This window comes from Mytilus californianus, unplaced genomic scaffold (genome assembly GCF_021869535.1).
Source record: "Mytilus californianus isolate M0D057914Y unplaced genomic scaffold, xbMytCali1.0.p SCAF_13, whole genome shotgun sequence".
NCBI classification, from domain to species: Eukaryota; Metazoa; Mollusca; class Bivalvia; order Mytilida; family Mytilidae; genus Mytilus; species Mytilus californianus.
This window is the reverse complement of record NW_026262615.1, coordinates 22,598,076-22,625,269: the sequence shown is the minus strand read 5'-3', so window position 1 is coordinate 22,625,269 and position 27,194 is coordinate 22,598,076. Positions and strand designations below refer to the sequence as shown.

General features: G+C 33.3%; 1 protein-coding gene and 1 long non-coding RNA gene across 4 annotated transcripts in view; one reads left to right on the top strand and one right to left on the bottom strand.

Moving 5' to 3' along the window:
• Positions 1–27,194, bottom strand: part of LOC127723375 (MAM and LDL-receptor class A domain-containing protein 2-like) — a 210,865-nt gene that overhangs the window by 107,621 nt on the left and 76,050 nt on the right. For all 3 annotated transcript variants that reach the window (XR_007992046.1, XR_007992047.1, XM_052229951.1), the window contains exons 27-35: positions 26,911–27,021; positions 23,068–23,202; positions 22,347–22,685; positions 18,998–19,084; positions 16,225–16,461; positions 14,960–15,076; positions 10,849–10,935; positions 7,697–7,850; positions 3,301–3,437 (exon numbers count right to left, since the gene is read on the bottom strand). Coding sequence is in view for 1 of the 3 variants with exons in the window: in XM_052229951.1 (XP_052085911.1) it covers positions 3,301–3,437; positions 7,697–7,850; positions 10,849–10,935; positions 14,960–15,076; positions 16,225–16,461; positions 18,998–19,084; positions 22,347–22,685; positions 23,068–23,202; positions 26,911–27,021 (1,404 nt within the window). In the remaining 2 variants the exon portion in view is untranslated. The remainder of the gene's footprint in view (positions 1–3,300; positions 3,438–7,696; positions 7,851–10,848; positions 10,936–14,959; positions 15,077–16,224; positions 16,462–18,997; positions 19,085–22,346; positions 22,686–23,067; positions 23,203–26,910; positions 27,022–27,194) is intronic.
• LOC127723391 (uncharacterized) lies at positions 25,695–27,023 on the top strand. Its single transcript, XR_007992059.1, has 3 exons — positions 25,695–25,781; positions 25,988–26,305; positions 26,984–27,023. It is a non-coding gene; the product is annotated as an uncharacterized LOC127723391 (long non-coding RNA).

Sequence of the window (27,194 nt, the reverse complement as noted above, 5' to 3'; positions counted from 1 at the left end):
TAAAACATTTTTACCTTGAAGTGGAACAATCCAAATCTCAGTTTCTTTTTATAAGATGCAATATCTAATGATTCGGTGCCGTTTGAAGTATCTTCAACCTTTTCTCATCTGATGAATTTTTCTACCCTTTCCAGTCACTATAAAGTGTTACAACTTTAATTTAGACACAACACATAAATAGTAATTGGAAAGGTACTGCCATTGCATGTGTAATGCAAATATATTTAAAAAAAAAATAATGTAAGAGTTGAAATTGATACAACTATCCATGAGCCAATTGACCAAAGAACGAAGATTTGCACAATTACAGAATGCATATGCCTGGTTCGGGTTTAAAAATAAACGACCGTTTAAATACAAAACATGAGAAGCGACAGTAAACAGTAAAAATCGATTTGTACCATCGACATGATGAAATTATGAGGTCGTCAAGAAATGAACTTTGTGATAATTTACTCGTTCCCCAAACCTGAAATAATCCCATCGTCTACTTTCAAAATGCTTTTTAAATGAATGGGACCGTCTTTAACCTAAAATATATGCCATACTGAACGTTTCAGCTTGTTTATGGTGAGTAAACCTGCGTCTTACAAACAACTGTTTACTTTCAGTTTGAGTTTATCGTGACTTACGATCTTAAAACTAGAGACGTTCCGAAATCCTGTTTGTAAACAAAGATTCATACGCACCGCGTGGGTATAACCGTATTACTAATTTCCGATTTTTTAAATCTTCGTAAATCTGGATAAAGAATAGTTTCTATCCAATGGATATCAAAATGATTCCGATTTTCACTTTTTTTAATGATTGTAAAGTTGAAATGGCATGAAAGGCTGACATTATTTAGGAGAACTATTTTGTCTAGCGATTGCTGATCATTGGAGGGTAAAAGTCCAACACCATAACAATGTATACATACCGATTGTTTACGATTGTAAGACATGTGCATAAAAGTGAAAGCTCGAATAAATATGAAAAATATAACAAAGGGATAGCTCCAAATACCATTTAATAACAAAAAACATATGGACAGGTCAAGATATCTTTTTGGTAAATAAAATAAAGTATGTAAACTGGTTCCCGTCCGACTACAACACTTTGTTCGAGTGTAGAGTAATACAAGCAGATTCCAGTTTGTAAAATGTAAAATAGTAAATATGAAACCGAGTGCGGTAGGCGGAGGCAATAATCGACTTCCGTAAGTTCTGGTCAATGGTATCGGAAACATGCCGCTGATAGCGTCATTTTCCAAAAATGAGGTCAAGGTCAGATGAAACCTGCCAGACTGACATGTACCCATAACAATCATTCCATAAACCAAATATAGTTGACCTACTGCTTATAGTATTTGAGAAATGGACCTAATCACATTACTTTTACCTTGATCGATGATCCATTAAATGAGGTTGAGGTCAGGTGAACTCTGTCTGACAGACATGTAGACGTTGCAAGGAACCCATATACCAAATAAAGTTATCCTATTACTCATAATAAATAAGAAATTCACATGACAAAAAAAACTCAACTTTTTATTTAAGCAGTTGCTGAACCATGAAAATGAGGTCAAGGACAATGGACGTATGATTGACAGAAACTACATAACATAAGGCATCTGCATACAAGGTATGAGGCATCAAGGTCTTTTACCTTCTGAAATATAAAGCTTTATACAACTAGTTTACACCACCGCCTGATAGTTATACCTATGTCTCGCATACTGTGACTTTTGTCACAGGCAAGACAAAAATAATGTGTAAGCTTTTTTTGTATTTATTATTAATCATGAAATGGCTATTAATAGATCTGATTACACAGATAATTGTGCACACATGATCTATGTATTACATTAATTAGATACTGGACACACGATCTATGTATTACAATAAGATACTGAACACATGATCTATGTATTACAATTAGATACTGGACACATGATCTATGTATTACAATAAGATACTGAACACATGATCTATGTATTACATTAATTAGATACTGAACACATGATCTATGTATTACAATAAGATACTGAACACATGATCTATGTATTACAATTAGATACTGGACACATGATCTATGTATTACAATAAGATACTGAACACATGATCTATGTATTACAATTAGATACTGGACAGATGATCTATGTATTACAATTAGATACTGAACACATGATCTATGTATTACAATTAGATACTGGACACATGATCTATGTATTACAATACGATACTGGACACATGATCTATGTATTACAATACGATACTGGAAACATGATCTATGTATTACAATTAGATACTGGACACATGATCTATGTATTACAATTAGATACTGGACACATGATCTATGTATTACAATATGATACTGGACACATGATCTATGTATTACAATTAGATACTGGACACATGATCTATGTATTACAATAAGATACTGGACACATGATCTATGTATTACAATACGATACTGGACACATGATCTATGTATTACAATAAGATACTGAACACATGATCTATGTATTACAATAAGATACTGGACACATGATCTATGTATTACAATTAGATACTGGACACATGATCTATGTATTACAATAAGATACTGAACACATGATCTATGTATTACAATTAGATACTGGACACATGATCTATGTATTACAATTAGATACTGGACACATGATCTATGTATTACAATAAGATACTGAACACATGATCTATGTATTACAATAAGATACTGAACACATGATCTATGTATTACAATAAGATACTGAACACATGGACACATGATCTATGTATTACAATAAGATTGTGGACACATGATTTATGTATAACACATGAGCTCTTCTCAAATAAGATAAAGGACACATGATTTATGTATTACACATGAGCTGTATTCCAATAAGATTGTGGACACATGATCGATGTATTACAATTAGATAATGGACACATATAAAAAAAGAAGTATAATTGCCAATGAGACAACTCTCCACCAGAGACCAAATGACATAGAAGTCAACAACTATAGGTCACTGTAGGGACTTCAACAATGAGTAAAACCCATTATATATTTCAATGAGATAATGGTCACATGATCTTTATTACAGTTAGATTTTTTTAGAAATTTGGTGTTCAAATCAGGTTGTAAGACACAATATTCTGTTAGTTTCATTTCCTTGGGGAGACATATCCTCAGATTGAGAAACTTATTCCAAAAATGAACTTGAACATCATTTAGTGATAGATGATTCAGTAATCTAATTATCCTTTATACACCATTTTCTTTAAAATAATTTAGAACACAATGTATAGCACTTACCACATTTTATTTCAGTTAAATAATATTGCAAGGCTGGATAAATGGTACAGTCAGACAGATGCTTTTTCCATGATGAACATTGTACAATCTGATATGGCATATAGGGTTCATAATAACTTCCTGTGTGTGATCCAGCCCTAAAAATAGAAAAATAACTTAATCTTGCAATCCCGCCCCTCTGATATCGTCCTGCCTCAATTTTTTTAATTTTAAAAATTACAATTTCTGCATTTGTGAGTTTCGATTACTGGTAACTGTGATGATAATTTCGTTTCATACAAATATTCCTATTCTTAAATTATAACATGACTGGCAGAAAAGAAAATCTAACAATTAATTTAATTTGCCTTAAGGAAGAAAAGGTAACAGGATGGGGACTACCACAAGTGGAGCAAATCCATGGTCTCCTGTAACAAAATTATCTCATAGAGTAACAAGTCCAAGGTTACTGATCAACAAGCATTCTGAGATTATTGCATGTCAATACATAGTCCCCTACTGGTTAAAAAATAATTGTAATGGAACAAAATGCTAACTTGATCTATAACTTGTTGTGGTGTAAATATCTTCAGTCATGACGAAAAGAAGTGTGGAAAACTGATTATTTGAGTGAATTTTCTAAGTCCGCACAAAATCATCAGATCAGAACAAAATTCCAACTTGATCTGTAACTTGTCATGATAAAACAATGTATCAATTATTAAATCAATATCTTCAAGCATGACGAAAAAAAGTGTGCAAAACTGAATATTTGAGTAAATTTTCTTAGTCCAAGGACCATAATTCTGCACAAAATTATCAGACCGGAACAAAATTCTAACTTGATCTGTAACTTGTCATGATAAAACAATATACCAAAGATCAAATGACTATATCTTCAAGCACGAAGAAAAAAGTGCAGAAAACTGATTTGCCGGACTGACGGATGGACAGACAGATAGACGGACGGAGTGCAAACCTAAAGTCCCCTTCAACTTTGTCGGTAGGGGACTAAATAAGAATAAAATAAGGCTTTCCCGGGTACTAATGAAATCTTAACCCCGTTTTTTTTGCAGCCACAGGACCAACACTGAAATTTAAAAAAAATTTATATACTGTGCAAGTTCTTTTATTCATGGGTTACCAGTTTCCTGGTTTTTTCATGGATGGCTTTATCCACAAATTCAATTCTATCTCCTCATAATTCTCATATGTAAAAAACAAATTTCATGTTAGGCTTGCTTTTTTATTTCATAAGAATTAATTCTATAATTCAAAGTACATTTGTAGCTTTTTTTATGTTATCCTTTTCTTTAAGTGACATGTTTATTACCCAATTAACACCTTTGATGATGGCTTATCAGTTCATCATTCAATCTTGGCTTAATTAGAGTCATCACTTCTGATTATATGTGTGTAGCAATTAAAATGTTTACTTTGTTTTTCCTTCAAACGAGACAATTTGTTAGAATAGACGAACCAACTTATTTCCAAAAGCAATTACTTATTAAAATGTTGATGAATGTTGTCAGTAATGAAAGACGAAAAAGAAAGTGAAAATAAACACCTTATTTTGCATGTCTTATCAAACGACATTATAAAAGAACATATGATTATTTTCAAGAATCTTTGTTTCTGATGGCATCAAATTCTTCAATCGATTTTTGTCTCAGAAAACTAAAATCCAAGAATTTAAGATCCAACGAATATGCAACTTTTGCTCAAACCACGAAAATTAATAGCCACAAATAAAAGTACTTTCACAGTAGATTATAATATGATAGCCTGTAGTTAAATTCTTATAGGCCAGATAGCAATTTTACAAGACTGGGCTGGTTGGCATGTGGCCAAGAGTGAATCTCTCCTAAACAATTGAAGCAAAAATCATTGTTAGATATAAAGTCATTAAATGATATTGGATAATTGTATATACGAAGTATCCTAGATACTGACAGACTAAAGTAAATTGGACTAACGAATATCCTAGATACTAACAGACTGGAGTAAAATTGCACTTATGAATATCCTAGATACCAACTGACTAGAGAAAACTGCACTCATGAATATCCTAAATACTGAAAGACTAGAGAAAATTGCACTTACCAACATCCTAGATACTGACAGCTTAAAAAAAATTGCACTAACAAATATCCTAGATACTGACAGATTAGAGAAAACTGCACTTATGAATATCCTGGTTACTGACAGATTTGAGAAAATTGCACTTAAAAATTTCCTCGATACTGACCTATTAGAGAAATTTGCACTTGTAAATATCATAAATACTAACAGACTAGAGTAAATTGCCCTTACAAATATCCAAAATACTGACAGACTAGAGAAAACTGCAATTATGCATATCCTAAATACTGACAGACTACAGTAAATTACACTTACCAATATCCTAGATACTGACAGATTAGAAGAAATTGCTCCTACAAATATCCTAGATACTGACAGACAAGAGAAAATTGCACCTGCATATATCCTAAATACTGACAGAATAGAAAAAAAAATCACTTACTAATATCCTAGATATTGACAGACTAGAGAAAATTGGATCGACTTATGAATATCCTAGATACTGACAGACTAGATAATTGCACTTATGAATATCCTACATACTGACAGATTAGAGAAAATTGCACTTATGAATATCCTAGATACTGACACACTGGAAAAAATTGCACTTACAAATATCATAGATACTGACAGACTAGAGAAAACTGCACTAATAAATTTCCTAGATACTGACATATAAGGTAAAACTGCACTTACAAATATCCTAGATACTGATAGACTACAGAAAATTGCACTTCAGATATTCTAGATACTGACAGATATGAGAAAATTGCACCTATGAATATCCTAGATACTGACAGACTAGAAAAAATTGCATCTATTAATATCCTAGATACTAACAGGCTAGAGAAAATTTCACTTATAAATATTCTAGATACTGACAGACTAGAGAAAATTGCACTTATTAATATTTTAGATACTGACAGACTAGAGAAAATTGCATTTTACAAATATCCTAGATACTGACAGACAAGAGTAAATTGCCCTTACAAATATCCAAAATACTGACAGACTAGAGAAAACAGCAATTATGCATATTCTTGTTACTGACAGACTACAGTAAATTACATTTACGAATATCCTAGATACTGACAGACTAGAAGAAATTGCACCTACAAATATCCTAGATACTGACAGACTAGAGAAAATTGCACCTTCAAATATCCTAGATACTGACAGATAAGAGAAAATTGCACCTACGAATATCCTAGATACTGACAGAATAGAAAACATCACTTACTAATATCCTAGATATTGACAGACTAAAGAAAATTGGATCAACTTATGAATATCCTAGATACTGACAGACTAGAGAATTGCACTTACGAATATCCTATATACTGACAGATTAGAGAAAATTGCACTAATGAATATCCTAGATACAGACAGACTAGAAAAAAATGCACTTACAAATATCATAGATATTGACAGTCTAGAGAAAACTGCACTAACAAATTTCCTAGATACTGACATATAAGGTAAAACTGCACTTACAAATATCCTAGATACTGACAGAGCAGAGTAAATTGTCCTTACAAATATCCATGATAAAGACAGACTAGAGAAAACTGCACTTATGAATATCCTAGATACTGACTGACTAGAGTAAATTGCACTTATAAATATCCTAGATACTGATAGACTAGAAAAAATTGCACTTCAGATATCCTAGATACTGAAAGATATGAGAAAATTGCACCTATGAATATCCTATATACTGACATACTAGAAAAAAATGCATTAATGAATATCTTAGATACTGACAGACTAGAGAAAATTTCACTTGTAAATATTCTAGATACTGACAGACTAGAGAAAATTGCAGTTACGAATATTCTAGATACTGACAGACAAGAGAAAATTTCACTTATTGATATTTTAGATACTGACAGACAAGAGAAAATTTCACTTATAAATATCCTAGATACTGAAAGACTAGAGAAAATTGCACTTATGAATATTCTAGATACTGACAGACAAGAGAAATTTCACTTATTAATATTTTAGATACTGACAGACTAGAGAAAGTTGCACTTACGAATATCCAAGATACTGACAGACTGGAGAAAATTGCACTTACAAATATTCTAGATACTGACATACTAGAGAAAATTGGATTGACTTAGGAATATCCTAGATACTGACAGACTAGAGAAAGTTGCACTTCAGATATTCTAGATACTGACAGACTAGCGAAAATTCTACTTACAAATATCCTAGATACTGACAGACTAGAGAAAGTTGCACTTAGGAATATCCTAGATACTGACAGACTAGTGAAAATTTCACTTATTAATATTTTAGATACTGACAGACTAGCGAAAATTCTACTTACAAATATCCTAGATACTGACAGACTAGAGAAGGACAGTATGTTGTCTCATAACAGTGCACATAACCAAACTGTCGGTTGAAAACAATTTCCATGATCCCTTGAATATCAGAAGTTGTATTTGTTGTCGGTATGATATCCATATGGGATATCGTCACTTTAAAAAACAAACAAAATTAGAATCAGGGTATACCATATGATATTTTGTCTTTGAAAAAATAAGAATGTTCTTTAAGGTATTTTATTCTATCAATACAGTGTTATGTTATATCAAAGATTAATTAACAAGTGGAACTGCGAGCTACTGCTCACTGATGATACCCCCACCCCCAAATATGCATTTGGAATATTTAAACCATAATAATTACTTGAAAAATATTCATGGGATGGATGGACAGACTGAAGGATGGACGGAAGGACAGACAGAGGTAAATACAGTATACCCCACCTTTTTTAAAGCGGGGGTATAATAAACAATATAAGTATTTATTACATGATAAAGATAAAAGTGTGAACAAATGAGGGATAGACATCAATGAGACAGCAATCCAACACTACAAGTTGGGCAAAATAAATAGAGGTTACCATGTTTTCGTCACTGTTTTATATGACATCAGCAAGATATGTTTCTTTAACGTTTTGAAACAAATTGTTCCTACAATTTTACATGATTTAAAATTGAGAAACAATCAGTACAAGCCAGATCACATTATGACACAAATGTACTTCATCAGAATTACTAACCTTAATGAACTACACCATTGATGTCAAAATTAGGTCAATTGTCATCTATATTTTCTTTAAATAAATATGTAAACAATCAGATTTGTGACGACACCTAATTTTTTTTAAGTTCAGTGAAACTTGTTCGAAGTTAAGTTTTAAGTTAGATGCCTGTCTAAACTGAACCTCTTGGATGAGGGTGGTAAAGGGGGATGCTTGCATGGAAAAAACAAGAAATAAGACATAATTTCACATTGAACGTGAAATAATTTCTGTCATAACTGTGCACGAAAAATAAAGACTTTGATGCGATTCTTTTGTGACTGATTCACTGTCATCCTGTATATATAAACTCTCTGTTTTACTAGATATTCCCGATTAAGTATATATATTTATGATATAAATGGTTTACAGCTTTTAAAAAAGTATATAACGATCTTCTTAACTTTTAAAATGCAAATATCCTGCAGACACGAAAGTGTATTCTTGATCTATTCCATTGTCTTTATTAACAAGAATACACAACATCAAAGGCCTTTTCACTTTTTCAAAAACAAAATTGAATCAATTTTTTCTTGACGATACCTGCCAAGTGTTTGAATTTTATTTGAAAAATACCGAGCACGGAAAATAAGTATTCTGAAATTCATGATGCATGTAAAATTAAATAAGCAGACAACTTTGAACAAGGCACCTGTCTTGCACAACTGAACGTCAAATAAAAGAAGTAAAATCATGTTAAATGTGACAAAAAAATGGCGATCACATTGCACAAAAAAACCTATACCACCCTCTTGGATTGATACTGGAATTTAACTGGCCTTTACTGAAACTCTTGGTAAGATGCCAAAATTTAACCTGTCTTAACTTATATAAACCCATAGAATACATGACAACTGGTATCTCCTATTGGAATTTAGCTGGTCTTAACTGAAGCACTTACTTAGATATTGGAATTTAGCTAGTCTTAACTGAAGCACTTACTTAGATATTGGAATTTAGCTAGTCTTAACTGAAGCACTTAGTTAGATATTGGAATTTAACTAGTCTTAACTGAAGCACTTAGTTAGATATTGGAATTTAACCTGTCCAACTGAAGCCTTCAGTTAGATACTAGAATTTTACCTGTTTAAACTGCACTCCTTGATTAGAGAATGGAATTTAATCTGTCTTACTAGTAACTAGACCCTTGGTTAGATACTGAATTTTAACCTTTATCAATTGAACCCCTTGAATGAATATTGGAATATAACTTGTCATAACTGAAGCGTTGAGTTATATATTGGAATATACAACTTGTCTTAACTGAAGCCTTTGGTTAGATATTGGAATATAACTTGTCTTAACTGAACCCCTTGATTAGATACTTGAATTTAACCAGTCTCAACTAAAACTCATGGTTAGATATTGGAATTTAACAAGTCTTAACTTAAACTCTTGGCTAGATATTGGAATTTAACCAGTCTTAACTAAAACTCTTGATTTGATACTGGAATTTAACCTGTCTTAACTTAAACTCTTGGTTAGATTTTGGAATTTAACCAGTCTTAACTAAAACTCTTGATAAGATACTGGAATTTAACCAGTCTTAACTAAAACTATTGGCTAGATATTGGAATTTTAATCAGTCTTAACTAAAACTCTTGATTAGATACTGGAATTTAACCAGTCTTAACTAAAACTCTTGGTTAGATATTGGAATTTAACCAGTCTTAACTAAAACTCTTGATTAGATACTGGAATTTAACCAGTCTTAACTAAAACTATTGGCTAGATATTGGAATTTAATCAGTCTTAACTAAAACTCTTGATTAGATACTGGAATTTAACCAGTCTTAACTAAAACTCTTGGTTAGATATTGGAATTTAACCAGTCTTAACTAAAACTCTTGATTAGATACTGGAATTTAACCAGTCTTAACTAAAACTATTGGCTAGATATTGGAATTAAACCAGTCTTAACTAAAACTTTTGATTAGATACTGGAATTTAACCAGTCTTAACTAAAACTATTGGTTAGAGACTGGAATTTAACCAGTCTTAACTAAAACTTTTGATTAGATACTGGAATTTAACCAGTCTTAACTAAAAGTCTTGATTAGATACTGGAATTTAACCAGTCTTAACTGAAACTCTTGGTTAGATATTGGAATTTAACCAATATTAACTAAAACTCTTGGTTATATATTGGAATTTAACCAGTCTTAACTAAAACTATTGGAATTTAACTTTTCTTAAATGAACCTCTTGGCTAGATAATTTAATCAGTCTTAACTGAAACCTTGGTAAGATATTGAAATTTAACCTGTCCAAACTAAACTCTTTGGTTAGATGCTTACATTTCACTGAGCGTTAATTTTGTTATATTTCCTTAAACATACATGTAATCCCCAAACAGAAGATCATAATCATATAAATATGTCAATACTTACTTGTTCCAAAGGCAGTAGTTCTAGGGGTTGTACCAGTTGAATTACTTGTGAATTGAGTCGTTATTGTACTACTATTTCCTACATAGTCTGAAATTCCAGAATTCAATTTCTGCATTAATATTGTAATAAAAATTTACTCTTAACATTTTACAACTAGATAATTTCTTTAAATAATTATGATTTTGCATTTTAAAAAAATATGGAGAATACTTAAAATCACATATAGAAAACACAACATAAAACCCAAACTATCATACCAGGCCTTGCTTTCATATAAATGTTGAGTATGATTATGGATCTCAGCCTCAGAAATCAACCAATCAAAGTACTGGATTTGGTGTTTTAAGCACACATTTTTCCTGAGAAAAAATTTATGGTCAAGACCCCTGGGTCTTTTATTAATTAGTTTTTTTTTGGGGCCTTTTATTATTTAGTTTTGTTACTGTATGACATGAGTTTTGCTCATTTTATTGAAGGCTGCCCAGTTATGTGTTATTCTTCACGCAGTGATTCTTCACATCTTTGTTCTTTGAGCTTTATGGGTAGATGTCATATTGGCAATCATACAACTTCTCCCTTTATAAGGATATTTGCTACTCCTGTTTTTCATTTTTGTCAGATATTCGGAACCTTCTAGTTTTATCAATGTAGTGCCAATAAAAATTTTGCAACCTAACCTTACTTTTTTTCCATAATTTTATTACATATAGTTTAAAAAGCCGTTTTTGAAATCATATAAAATCCTGGTTATTTTTTCATCGTTTTTGAAAGAAAAAAGGTGCCAATGTTAAATATATGAAAAATCTAGAGAGATTCATTTCCTACCAACTTTTCAATTGATTATATCTCAAAAACAAGGACAAAGACCTGTCATTTGTTTCTGCTTATTAAGTTCAGTTTTTTATATATACTATCAATTTATATCAGTTTTTTAAAAAAATTGTTATTTTTAAACCGAGGAGCGAACATCCTTTAATCTAAGGAAACAGATCAAAAACCCTTTTACAGTTTATCCATCAAAAGTGTCAGAGATGATTTTGCTCATAGAGAAAAAAAACTAGAGGCTCTCAAAAGCCTGTGTCGCTCACCTGACTCTACTTTGGTTTTAGAAATCATGTAAAGATAGATAAAAATCATAACAGATACCCAAATAATGATTGAGGCCAAATTTGGATTAATATTGGTCCCGTTATTTAATAAAATATCCTGGTGGCCATCTTGAACAGTAAATCGGCAACAAAGTAGCCACACTTGGTCAGCACTTCATAAGGAACATTCATGCCATGTTTGGTTTCATTCCATTCAGTGGTACTCTAAAAGAAGACATTTGTATGTATTTCCCATAGGGTCCTATGTTAAACTAAGCCACCCCCACCCCCCACCCCCCTAGCTGCCATCTTGGACGATGGATCGACTGCAAAGTAACAACACTTGGTCAGCACCTCATAAGGAACATTCATGCCATGTTTGGTTCCATTCCATTCACTGGTTCTCTAAAAGAGGACAATTGTATGTATTTCCCATAGGGTCCTATGTTAAACTAAGTCCCCCGCTGTCGGCCATCTTGGATGATGGACTGACTGCAAAGTAACAACACTTGGTCAGCACCTCATAAGGAACATTCATGCCATGTTTGGTTTCATTCCATTCAGTGGTTCTCTAAAAGAAGACATTTGTATGTATTTCCCATTGGGTCCTATGTTAAACTAAGTCCCCCGCTGGCGGCCATCTTGGATGATGGATCGGCTGCAAAGAAACAACACTTGGTCAACACCTCATAAGGAACATTCATGCCATGTTTGGTTCCATTCCATTCAGAGGTTCTCTAAAAGAAGACATTTTGTATGTATTTCCCGTAGGGTCCTATGTTAAACTAAGTCACCCACTGGCAGCCATCTTGGATGATGGATCGGCTGCAAAGTAACAACACTTGGTCAGCACCTTATAAGGAACATTCATGCCATGTTTTGTTTCATTCCATTCAGTGGTTCTCTAAAAGAAGACATTTGTATGTATTTCCTATAGGGTCCTATGTTAAACTAAGTCCCCCGCTGGCGGCCATCTTGGATGATGGACCGACTGCAAAGTAACAACACTCGGTCAACATCTCATAAGGAACATTCATGCAATGTTTGGTTCCATTCCATTTATTCGTTCTCTAAAAGAAGTCATTTTTATGTATTTCCCATACGGTCCTATGTTTAACTAAGTCCCCCGCTGGAGGCCATCTTGGATGATGGATCGGCTACAAAGTAACAACACTTGGTCAGCATCTCATAAGGAACATTCATGCCATGTTTGGTTTCATTCCATTCAGTGGTTCTCTAAAAGAAGACATTTGTATGTATTTCCCTTAGGGTCCTATGTTAAACTAAGTCCCCCGCTGGCGGCCATCTTGGATGATGGATCGGCTACAAAGTAACAACACTTGGTCAGAACCTCATAAGGAACATTCATGCCATGTTTGGTTTCATTCCATTCAGTGGTTCTCTAAAAGAAGACATTTGTATGTTTTTCCCATAGGGTCCTATGTTAAACTAAGTCCCCCGCTGGCGGCCATCTTGGACGATGGATCGACTGCAAAGTAACAACACTTGGTCAGCACCTCATAAGGAACATTCATGCCATGTTTGGTTCCATTCCATTCAGTGGTTCTCTAAAAGAAGACATTTTTATGTATTTCCCATAGGGTCCTATGTTAAACTAAGTCCCCCGCTGGCGGCCATCTTGGATGATGGATCGGCTACAAAGTAACAACACTTGGTCAGCACCTCATAAGGAACATTCATGCCATGTTTGGTTCCATTCCATTCAGTGGTTCTCTAAAAGAAGACATTTGTATGTATTTCCCATAGGGTCCTATGTTAAACTAAGTCCCCCGCTGGCGGCCATCTTGGATGATGGACCGACTGCAAAGTAACAACACTTGGTCAGCATCTCATAAGGAACATTCATGCCATGTTTGGTTCCATTCCATTCAGTGGTTCTCTAAAAGAAGACATTTTTATGTATTTCCCATAGGGTCCTATGTTAAACTAAGTCCCCCGCTGGCGGCCATCTTGGATGATGGATCGGCTACAAAGTAACAACACTTGGTCAGCACCTCATAAGGAACATGCATGCCATGTTTGGTTTCATTCCATTCAGTGGTTCTCTAGAAGAAGTTCAAAATGTAAAAAGTTAACGCCGACGACGGACGACGACGGACGATGCCGGACGACGGACGACGGACGCCAAGTGATGAGAAAAGCTCACTTGGCCCTTCGGGCCAGGTGAGCTAAAAAACAGAAATTACTGGCAGCAATTAACTATGTAAGAAATAATTCTAAAATTAAAAGTTTAGTTGTTTAGACATGTGGAGCAGGATCTGGTTACCCTTTCTGGAGCGCCTGAGATCACCCCCAGTTTTTGGATGGGTTTGTGTTGCTCAGTTGTTGGTTTTCTATGTTTTGTTTTGTGTATTGTTGTTTTTTTAGCCATGGCGTTGTCAGTTTATTTTCGACTTATGAGTTTGAATGTCCCTTTGGTATCTTTCGCCTCTCTTGTTGTCCATTTGAAACAAATAAATTATTGAAAACAAAATCTTTTTGAAAAAGTTTTGAAAAATCATGATTGGTATAAGTGAGATTTAGGTTTTTCCAATCTCATTTATCGAACTTTGATGAAGGACATTAAAAAAAAAATAGTCTAAAATTGTATCATTTACAGTCAAACCTATATGTAAAGGTCATCCTTGGGATCAATGAAAGCTGACCTTATATCAAAGCCAGATGACCTTTTAATTGAGGGTAAATATGCATAAGTATTACTACAGCAGGACAAGAAGAGACTGACCTTACACGACACATTTTTCTTATTAGAGGTGACCTTCATAGCAAGTTCCACTACTGTGGATTCATTATTTTTCATTGGATACTGATTGTCATGGATACTAGAAAACCATGAATTGGAATGTTCAACGAATTACAAATCATCTATTTATGTGTATGCAGACTTAGTCAAAACCATGAAATCAAATATCCATAAAAATGCAAGTTTTCCTCAATCTAAGAAAATTGGTACTGACGAAAATAAATCCACAGTATATCTATATCATAAACGGAGAACAAACCTGGTAACTTTATACAATCATCATCGTCACGTAACAAGTTACAGTAGTAAACCAGATTGTAATTGTCCGATATCTTGTAGTGACTACACTCTCCAACATGTAAGATGTGGAAGGCATCTAAAAATATATTCAATAAAACATTCATTTAAAAACAGATAAAAAATAAAAGAAGAATGTGTCTGAGGACACAAATGCCCCCGCTTAAGCTTCAAACAAACGAAAATGGGACGGACGGATGGAGGGAAAGACAGATGGTCAGGGTAACACTTAATGCCCTCATCACCTATGGTGGTGGCATAAAAACACCAATACTGCATGTGTTGAGAAATGTTTTGAATTGTGATGCAATAATTTGTAGGGACTTGCATGGTTTTATGTAATGGCAGACAAATTTGCATACAAGAGTAAACACGTCTGTATTGTAAGTAATTCATTTTAATTGTTTTTGGTATTTTATTGTCTCTTCAGTTAAATTTCGAATCGGCAATATCTGTATTTTCAGGTTTTACCCAATTACTGAGCTACTGGATTGCAGTGATAATTCTTAGAGGATTTACATTTCATGAGCAGAGATATTGACCCAGTGGTTGAAATTGCATTAAACTGCACCGGATTCCACAATTAATGACTCTTCAGTGATGCCCAAGGCCAAAATATTTGTTAAAATCAAAATTTAAAAAAGTATATAAATATACAATCCTTGTATGAGGGTCTAGATTAGAGCTCCTTCATTTTCTTTATTCTTAAATTTTTTAGATTATTTTTCTCTATTAATATTTATCTATTTTGCCCATTATTCTCTTTTCTTTAATATTTTTGCTATTTTACTCTATTCTTTATTTTTAACTATCTATTCTGCACTTTTTGCTCATTATTCTCTATTCTGTATCCCCATCCAGATCCTCATGTGTAAGTTTGCTGGTTAACACATGGAGGATATTGGTTGTTACATTTGTTAATTGTCCCCCTCTTAAAGCTTTGCGGGGGACATGGAAATACCAGGCTTCCATCCGTGTGTCTGTCCATGTGTCCGTCCTTGTGACCGTCCGTCTGTCTGTCTGTCTGGTCTTGTTAGTGCTCTCACAGGTACAATTCTTGCCAGATTTTTATAAAACTTATACTATAGGTTAATATCAGCAATATATCTGACAAATTCTATAATGATGGGTGATCAACTTTTTTTAAAAGAGTTATGCCCCTTGGAAATATAAAATATGTGCAACGCAGGGGACATTGGAACTCTTGTTTTATTTTAATTGACATACCTAGACAACTTTGTCGACATATCTTTTGAGTGGTACCGTTCTGACAGGTTGGAAATAATAAAGCACACATTGTGTGCGAGAACAACATACTACAGGAATCTGACGGGGATGTTGCCCAGGTGTACCATTGATTTAATGCTTCGTTGTGATCCTTCTGACCAAAAACATTTGGGTATGATGTAAAGTTCATTCCAAATTCACTAGAACATATGTATGTGTTATGGTTGAGACATCCATCTGAAAGATATAAGTCAGTTTAAGTTTTACTGTAAATTCACTAGAACATATGATAGTGTTTTGGTTAAGATATCCATCTGAAAGATATAAGTCAGTATAAGGTTTTACTGTAAATTCACTAGAACATATATGTAAGTGTTATGGTTCAGATATCCATCTGACAGATACAAGTCAGTGTAAGGTTTTACTGTAAATTCACTAGAACATATGTATGTGTTATGGTTGAGACATTCATCTGAAAGATATAAGAAAGTTTAAGGTTTTATTGTAAATTCACTAGAACATATGTATGTGTTATGGTTAAGACATCTATCTGAAAGATATAAGTCAGTATAAAGTTTTACTGTAAATCCACTAGAACATAGGTATGTGTTATGGTTGAGACATCCATCTGAAAGATATAAGAAAGTTTAAGGTTTTATTGTAAATTCACTAGAACATATGTATGTGTTATGGTTAAGACATCTATCTGAAAGATATGTCAGTATAAAGTTTTACTGTAAATTCACTAGAACATATGTATGTGTTATGGTTGAGACATTCATCTGAAAGATATAAGTCAGTATAAAGTTTTACTTTAAATTCATTAGAACATATGTATGTGTTATGGTTGAGACATTCATCTGAAAGATATAAGTCAGTATAAAGTTTTACTTTAAATTCACTAGAACATATGTATGTGTTATGGTTGAGACATCCATCTGAAAGATATAAGTCAGTATAAGGTTTTACTGTAAATCCACTAGAACATGTGTATGTGTTATGGTTGAGACATCCATCTGAAAGATATAAGAAAGTTTAAGGTTTTACTGTAAATTCAGAAATGTTTGCAAATTTTCTATTGTTGTGAAAATTGCAACAGGATAGGTTTCACATAAATTAATACATGCATTTAAAATTTGATGGCATTATTTGTTGGCAACATTTCCTGAAGTTACAATAGTTTATCTTGCCTCTTTTGGCAATTGTTCAACAATTATATCTAGATGCATGCAGAAGTTTCTGAAAAAAGTATATTATCATTGACATTTGATTTTATGGTTTTCACAAATCCTGCACGCATGCCTATATTTAATGTTTGACCCATTTTAACACTGTCTAAGGCAAAAAAATCAGGCAATAAATTATTGCATTAAAAGTATATTTTTGTATTTCACTAAGTTTGATTGCTTGATTTTTATGTCAACAAAAGGTTTTTATGGTGGTCTCATTGGGGGGGTCTGATCCTGGATCCCGCTTATTGTTTTGTCAGAATCTCGTATCCCGTTTATCATTGAAATAATAGCGCTTGTAATTCAACGTGTCCCGCTCGACTTCGTTTCCTGTTTTCATGCAAAATAATTTGACTTTCATGTGTCACGCTTACAAAAAATCACCCAATCACGCTTAGACTTCAATGAGACCCACTTTTATGTATTTATCCTGTTATCTAATACACATGCTTATGTTACTTCTATCATGTGTACATCCAAATGTATTTGTTTATTTATTTTTATAAACATTTACCATTAGTCAATATTGGACCTTTAACTTATGTTTAATTCTGAGTTAAAAGTTGCAATTTATGTTGCACAAATTTCAATAGTGGGAATTAATAGATTTCTTTGTTAATCTATAAGTACACTTTATGATCATGATTTCAGTTCAGCTAACCTACTCTCACATCGGAATTTTTAAAATTATTTGTATCATGGAGAATACATTTTTTATATTCATTTATTTGAATACTTAAAGTCATATGAAACTTCAAATAAAAAAAAAAAAAAAGATGTATTTGTTATTTATAACTAAATGGCTAGTTTTTATTATAAAACTTATGTACATATACTTTTTTCTGAAGAAAATTTGTCCAAATTTTTTTAATTATTGGCTTCCCAGACAATAATTCCCCAACATGTTTTCCTTATGCACTGACCTCAGCGTGACCTTTCTTGTAAAAATCTGGTGATCACAATACGCATGTGCAAAGGGGAAAACCATCATGGCAGAGAGAGTCAACAAACGTTAACATCGCTCCGTCATCAAAATAAAATATATTTTATTTTACATGTTAAACATGTGCTTACCACAATATCCATGCTTTTTTGTTGATTGTTTACAAAGGTGACAATCGTTAAACTTCGGCTTTGAAACACAACAATTAATTAGCTGCCATATTTTCACATCAACAATGATTTAAATATTTTTCTGACGATTATACGATATGGATGCGTAAAAAATGATAAAATCTTAAACAGAAAACTAAGTTTATAATATATGCATGCATTGGTTTAAGAATTGGATTAACATTATTTTTCACCAGTCACTTGTTTCATATGACTTTAATGTTTTAATTTTGTCTTCGTAGATATTTCAACATGGCACTCTTTATGGTGTTTAATAAACTTAATACAGTTAGCTGCACACCTGGCAAGCTGATCCCATGATGATATGGTGTTTCTGCTTTTATGTACTAGCCTTGTGGTTTAAAGATCAAATACTTTATGTTCTGTTGAAGAAAGAATGAGAATATAAATTACAATTGTATGTCACCTACCATTAAATGGTGATTTGGGCATTGAAGCTGTTGTTCCAAATTCTGTTGTTGGTCCATCTTCTGATTCAGTTGGTCCATTTTCGGATTCTGCATTTAAAACAATGAAAATTATTTCTTTCTTCTATGTCAAAGCATAAACAAGATTTTGTTTAATAAACTTTCAAGCAAACCAGTACTCAATCTCTATAAATTAGAAGTTGAATAAAAAAAGTTTACATACAACTACACAACCATTCATAAAAATCTCGTAAATTTAAAAACAAATTGATCAAAGCAAATCTGATTGGCATGTAATTTTTTCTATAAATGAAATAATGCAACTCATCAATAACCATGGTAAAATTTAAAAAAAATGTAGACACTTAGACCAGATTAAAAAAACAAATATATAATTATCAAAATTTCTTTAAGGGTTTTGGGGAAGCTGGTCTTTCTCCTGCCATTGCTGCTGTCTGACAGTTTAAAAGTGTGACTGTAAAACTATGGTCTTTTTATCAGAAAAACAAAGAATTAAAAAAAAATCAGACTTTTTTCTTGATCTTCAAGGTTAGCTTCTGTCCAAGTTTCATAACAATCCATAAAGGTTTACAAATTTATCATGTGAAAAAAATCTATCCCTGACTGTCAGTAAATGTTAAATGCAAAAAAATAAATCCATCTAACAGTAAAACAACGTAAAAGGAAAAAAAAAACCCCAAATTTTAAACATTTTGCTTCAGAAATTATCTCTATGAAGATTTGACAATGTAATTGATGTCTGATGAACTTTAACAGCAAACTGTAAACATTAACTGAAAAAATTCTAAAAAATTTTATCATTAAAATACGCCAAAAAAAGAAATATTTTCATTATTTTGCTCTGCATATCTTCTTTTGATCATAAAAATGCTTCTGTACAATTAACGTAAAATTTCATGTAGGGTTGACAAAAATTATTGATGACAGAAAACTTTAAACTGTCAAAAAAGCAAAGTCCAAAAATCTATCAGTAAACAAAGGAAAAATGAAAAAAATATTTTAAAAATTTGTGCTGGATAGGTCATAAAAAACTTAAACCACAGACTGAACCTAAATGTTGATGCCACCGCCAACGTAATGTAGGATTGCTACGACTCGATTCCATGATAAAAATGTTCACCTGGCTCTACAAATATGTGCAGAACAAAACCAGAAATGACTTGATTAAAATATACTGTACTACATGTACTTAGAAAGGAGAAGATATCATCTGGGGCCAAATATGGAGGATACAAAATTCATTTCAAACTATCTTTATATTTATCTATTTGCTATTAAACTACAATAAAATGACAGCAAGTTAAAATTTAAAAATTTGGTATTATTTGACTCAAGGATTGATTGATTTTTGGTCGCTTAATGTCCAGTGGCAAATATTTCATGCAAGTTCAGAACGAGTTGTGATATAGTCAAACCTGTATATAAAGGTCAATATTGGGACAAGAGATAACTGACCTTATAAGAGATTTATAATCTTAATTGAGGTTCAAAATGCAGAGGTATTACTCCAGCGGAAAAGAAGAGATTGACCTGACATGTCAGGTTTTCACTTAGGCATCCAGCTGTTCTTAATGGAACATCATAATCAGTGGTCTCGTTAGCCCAAAATAGAAGGGCGCCGCGCCCTTGGTGCCCTCAGCCGCACCTTTCTGCCCTGACACCTTTTGCAGAAACCCCCTTGTGCCGTTTTGGCAATGTACTATAAAAATTGCCTCTTGTGTCATCGATTTTTTATCAGAAAGTTAAATTACATTTATGACACCTGGTGATTGCCCTGAGGTTAATCATGTCATTATAATCAATTACAGTAGATAAGACTTCAAAGGTATTAATAACTAGGTAATTAAGACAATGTACCTTGTTGTCAACATCATAATTGAATTTAAATTTGATGAATGTGTCAGCGTGTGTTTTTGGCTTGGGTCGGCATTTTTGATCTTCAAGTCACAGCGGAAGAGTGTATAAATGGAGACTTTTATGACTTTAGAATATATCTAGATATTAAGTCATCAAAATACAACTATACCTTCACAGAAAAGCCGACCATCTCAACTTGTGAGCAACAAGCAGACAGTCGTATAAGATACACACAGAAACATAGGCAACAAGAAATGAGCAGTGCCTTTTCCTAACCTAAAAAAAGTGTCCTACCCTCCACTGGCACCCTGCCCCTTTCAATTTCTAGCTGGAGCACTGATAATGATTGTTACATAAATTGCTGAGAAGAGCCTACTTAAAAATCTACGAGCATCCTCCAAGCATGCTTGGAGCTTCATCATACAAATAAATCTAAGATGCCTTAATATATAAATACAAGTGAACTTTATAACAGGTTTGACTGTATATTTAGTTTTTAGTCCAATTCTGCCCAAACATGTACCTTCTCCTTAGATTCATGTTGATATAAAATGGAAGTATTTTTTGAAAATCCAGTATTAATATAGATACATGTATTGTAGAAGCATTTGTACATTCTTTAGTTTCTTATTATTTGATTGCTATTTTTTATAAAACCCTGCACCTCCTTTTCACGATTGTTTTGGATGGTTACGGACAACAGCCAATTGGATTGTCCTATTTGAATCTTGCTTTGTCTGGGATATATTTATCTACCAATCAGCTTTGATTTTTCAAATTTCCCGGTTTAACCTAATCCAATAAATTCAATCAAATCTATCTTGCACAGTATGCATCCCAGCATCTCGCAACATTCAAAAAATTTGCAAGCAGCAAGCAAGTTGTATGTCAAATGGATCAAGCATAATCGTATTTCTTTTCCCACCCACCACTCCCTTATTTTCTAGTTTTGTGCGTTTTGACTCTATGTGCATTATTGTAGTTTTAGAATTTTGTCCGCTGTGATTTTATATTACTGTGGAGAACCACAGTTTGACTTACAGTTTCAGTTATTCATGTTTTAAAATTTTGTTTATCATGCATATACATTTGTACATGTATTGTATATATCTTGCCTTATTTGAAATTTTAACTATGCTTAATAAACTGTGGTTAGTTTTTCCCAAACCTGTCTTTGTTTACATTTATATATTATTTCACCATTACTTTATGTTCTGCTTGGCCACTGTATCCATGCCGGTTACCGGTGTGGTGTATCCAACCTTGATGTATAAGTTTAAGATACATCAAGTGTTGGCAGGGAGGCAAAGAAGAAGTAATGCTGTGTCCTGGCATTGATATATGCTCCTTTACATTGCATCTTATGATATCTACATATGTCATCGGGTGCTGCGTGGCTTAGGGTGGATGCCTGTATAAGGGGGGGGGGGGGGTCTCTTAATGTATCCTAAGATTAATACGAAGTATTACTAACCTGCACAACTTCCATTATACAAAAGAACATCGTCAATAGCTACCACTGACCTATGACCTCCAGCAGTAAACCTCAAACTAAACACACCGGCAGCTACTGGGAATTCACCTCTCTGCCACTGAAGGTTAACATCTGTCCGATATTCAACCAATGAAAACACTTCATTGTTCATGTTAGAAGTGTTCTGATGAACAGTCAAAATTGCTGATGAATATTCATGTGGTCGGATAACAATATAGAAAAATTCTACACACATTGGTGTATTGGTTTGGAGGTAGGGAGAAGTCATTTCTTTGTCTTCATATAATCCATCCAAATCACCAGTGTACATAAAGGATCCTAAAATAAAATAAAACATCATGCCTAACAACGTTTGTTATTGTTGTTATACTGCATTTCAATCAAGTATGTTTTTTTTTGTCTCAGAATCCTGACAAGAAAAATTGAACATATTTCTGCACAATTAAGCCAATTTTACCAGAAACTGTGGTTGATGAAATTGTGATATGTATTAGCAAACTTTTCTAATAATGTGATTATTTGTAGTCATTTTCCCATAACTACGTATTTTCATTTTTTTTTCTTTTTGGTGTTTTTCAGTATCAATTTGTTTTTATTACAATGGCAGTGGAGAGTAGTCTCATTGGCAATCATACTACAATATCATTGGCAATCATTATACTACATCTCCTTATTTTCATATTTAGAAATTATTCATTACCTTTATGAGAAGAATTGTGAACAGTATGATCCTCAAAGTATAACTCATGATCAATAGCACTGGATCCATTTCTCCATGAACCACTGTGGTATTCACATAAATGTTCTTCATCAAAATTACAACTTATACTGTAGTCTGAAAAAAAAAAATCAAATGATTTTAAGTTACCATAATAGAATAAACTGCTTCACCGAGCGCAGCTGGATATGACTGCAGAACAGTTGGGGCAAAAATAGACACAATATTCAAGCTTGATACAGGTCTGAATTTAGATTGTAATTAAATATAAAACACATTACAGGTTTCTGTCACAGAATAAATGTAGTCATAAAACTTGAAATTGGTTATATGATTTGAATTTATATCTAATTGAAGATTTCTTGCTTTTGTGCAATACACTGTGCTGTTGCGCAATATTTAGTAAATCTGTTTTCAGATTATATACCGTATTTTCCGGAAAATAAAACGCACCCCTAAATAAGGCGCACGGCCCTTTTTTGGGGGAAGAAGTGTTTTTTTCCTTACATAAAACGCACCTGAATATAAAGCGCACCATGATGAAAACGTAGTATGCATTCTACTGACCTTAAAGTCATAAATGTCCACACGTTTTTGTAATTCACTCCATAACATGTTTCATTTCTATTTTCAGATTGTTGAGAAAGTTGAAAGGCATTTTGATTATATTTGTTTGTTTCATATTAAAATAAAAAATGTTAATAAAATTATTATACTTTTCTTATTGTTTTTTGTCAACAATGGCCATGTGTTGACAGCATGGGAGTCCATTGAACTTGTTGTTTTGAATAAAATTAGTTTGGTGTTGATTGCTCGTTAATTGTTTCAATTGGAATCAAGGATTTTAATCTTTCTTGAAAATGTGACCCCCAATTTGTCTTTGGAGATTTTTTTTATGACCCCCAACCCCCTTTTTGAAAAAAAAATATTTGAAGAAATTTTCTTTTTAATATCTTAAATCTTGAGGAAAAAAAATTGCCCTCCTCTCAAAAAAAAATAATTTTTTACCCCCCCTCCCCTCCCCTTCTAAAAAAATTACATTAGAAGAAATGTTATTTTTGTAAAATATGGTACAATTTAAGAGACATCAATACACTTAAACACAAGTTATTGTCTGAAAACTAGAAAAATGCTTGTTTTAGACCCTTTTTGGCCCCTAATTCCTGAACGGTTTGGGCAATTACCCCCAAAATGAAACCCAACCTTCTACTTGTGGTATTAAACCTTGTGGTACAATTTCAGAGCAATCAAAATACTTATACACAAGCTATTGTCCTGAAACTAGAAAAATGTTTGTTTTGGGCCCAAAACAATCCCAACCTTCCTTTTGTGGTATTGAACCTTTTGATTAAATTTCATAGAGATCCAAAACTAAAGTTATTGTCGGAAACCAAATGTCTTCGGCCGACGATGACGACAATGATGTGATAGCAATATACGACCCCAAAATTTTTTATGCAGACGTATAAAAATCAAAGCACCTGTTGGTCATAAACTATTTAGACAAAAGAGTGTTATGTTTTCCAAACGTATTTCATAAAATCAGCAATTTAAAAAAAAATAATAAATAAATTCTTTTTTTTAAATCATGAAAGTTTCTATAATTATTAGAAATATTGTAATGTGTTATGATTTTTGTAACATATTCATCAAATATTACTAATTATATATACTAATTTGTGATATAAAAAAAGTAAGGTCATGATTAATCATTAAACTCAAAGTAAAAAAAAAGTTCATAAAAATGTTCATAAGAAACAACATTATAGTTTAATTTAACAGTTAATCAAGTTTTATAAAGAAATGTCAGTGCAAAGTATTTATCTTACAAATCTGAATAAAGAAATAAAAAAAATGTTGAAAATTGAGTGACTTTATATTTTGTCTATATGGCTTGATAAATAAACCGATAAAAATAACTTTTTTTTTCTTTTTATTGGCACTAGCTTAAAATAAGGGACGCTCATTTCCCAAATCCCGCTTTTTTGTAATTTTCACCCACTTTCCACTTTTTTTAACCCTTAATTCACACACACCCTTTTTTACCCCCTATATCTCACAACCAATTGTCATTCCCTGGTAAAATATTCCTTACAAATGTGTTATCTTACCACAGTTTTGTTCATCCTGCCCATCAGAGCATGCCCACTGTCTATCACACACATACTCCTGACTTACCACAGTTTTGTTCATCCTGTCCATCAGAGCATGCCCACTGTCTATCACATACATACTCCTGAGGTATACAAAGGTTATCTATGGAGTAGTTAAAATATCTTACCAGTTTTGTTCATCCTGCCTATCAGAGCATGCCCACTGTCTATAACATACATACTCCTGAGGGATACAAAGCTTATCTATCCCCACTAAAATATCCCTTACAAATGTGTTATCTTACCACAGTTTTGTTCATCCTGCCCATCAGAGCATGCCCACTGTCTATCACAAACATACTCCTGACTTACCAGTTTTGTTCATCCTGCCCATCAGAGCATGCCCACTGTCTATCACACACATCCTCCTGACTTACCACAGTTTTGTTCATCCTGCCCATCAGAGCATGCCCACTGTCTATCACAAACATACTCCTGAGGTATACAAAGGTTATCTAAGGAGCAGTAAAAATATCTTACCACAGTTTTATTCATCCTGCCCATCAGAGCATGCCCACTGTCTATCACATACATACTCCTGAGGTATACAAAGGTTATCTAAGGAGCAGTAAAAATATCTTACCACAGTTTTATTCATCCTGCCCATCAGAGCATGTCCACTGTCTATCACAAACATACTCCTGAGGTATACACAGGTTATCTACGGAGCAGTAAAAATATCTTTACACAGTTTTGTTCATCCTGCTCATCAGAGCATGTCCACTGTCTATCCCAAACATACTCCTGAGGTATACACAGGTTATCTACGGAGCAGTAAAAATATCTTACCACAGTTTTGTTCATCCTGCCTATCAGAGCATGTCCACTGTCTATCACAAACATACTCCTGAGATATACAAAGGTTATCCACGGAGCAGTAAAAATATCTTACCACATTTTGTTCATCCTGCCCATCAGAGCATGCCCACTGTCTATCACAAACATACTCCTGAGGTATACACAGGTTATCTACGGAGCAGTAAAAATATCTTACCACAGTTTTGTTCATCCTGCTCATCAGAGCATGTCCACTGTCTATCACAAACATACTCCTGAGGTATACAAAGGTTATCTACGGAGCAGTAAAAATATTTTACCACAGTTTTGTTCATCCTGCCCATCAGAGCATGCCCACTGTCTATCACACACATACTCCTGACTTACCACAGTTTTGTTCATCCTGCCCATCAGAGCATGCCCACTGTCTATCACACACATACTCCTGACTTACCAGTTTTGTTCATCCTGCCTATCAGAGCATGACCACTGTCTATCACACACATACTCCTGACTTACCACAGTTTTGTTCATCCTGCCCATCAGAGCATGCCCACTGTCTATCACACACACACTCCTGACTTACCACAGTTTTGTTCATCCTGCCCATCAGAGCATGCAAACTGTCTATCACAAACATACTCCTAAGGTATACAAAGGTTATCTAAGGAGCAGTAAAAATATCTTACCACAGTTTTGTTTATCCTGCTCATCAGAGCATGTCCACTGACTATCACAAACATACTCCTGAGGTATACACAGGTTATCTACAGAGCAGTAAAAATATCTTACCACAGTTTTGTTCATCCTGTCCATCAGAGTATGCCCACTGTCTATCACAAACATACTCCTGAGGTATACACAGGTTATCTAAGGAGCAGTAAAAATATCTTACCACAGTTTTGTTCATCCTGTCCATCAGAGCATGCCCACTGTCTATCACAAACATACTCCTGAGGTATACACAGGTTATCCACTGAACAGTTAAAATATCCATCACCACAACCTGCAATTACAGAAATATAACTATTTTATTTCAGGCTGCATGCCAGTTTTAAAACAAATAATACAGCTTTTTTATACTTTGCAAAAATGTAGTATTTATCTCAAAAAACAAATGTATGTCCAACCTCTAAATATTCCTGAGTTATGAAAAGTTCGGAATCAATTGAACAGACT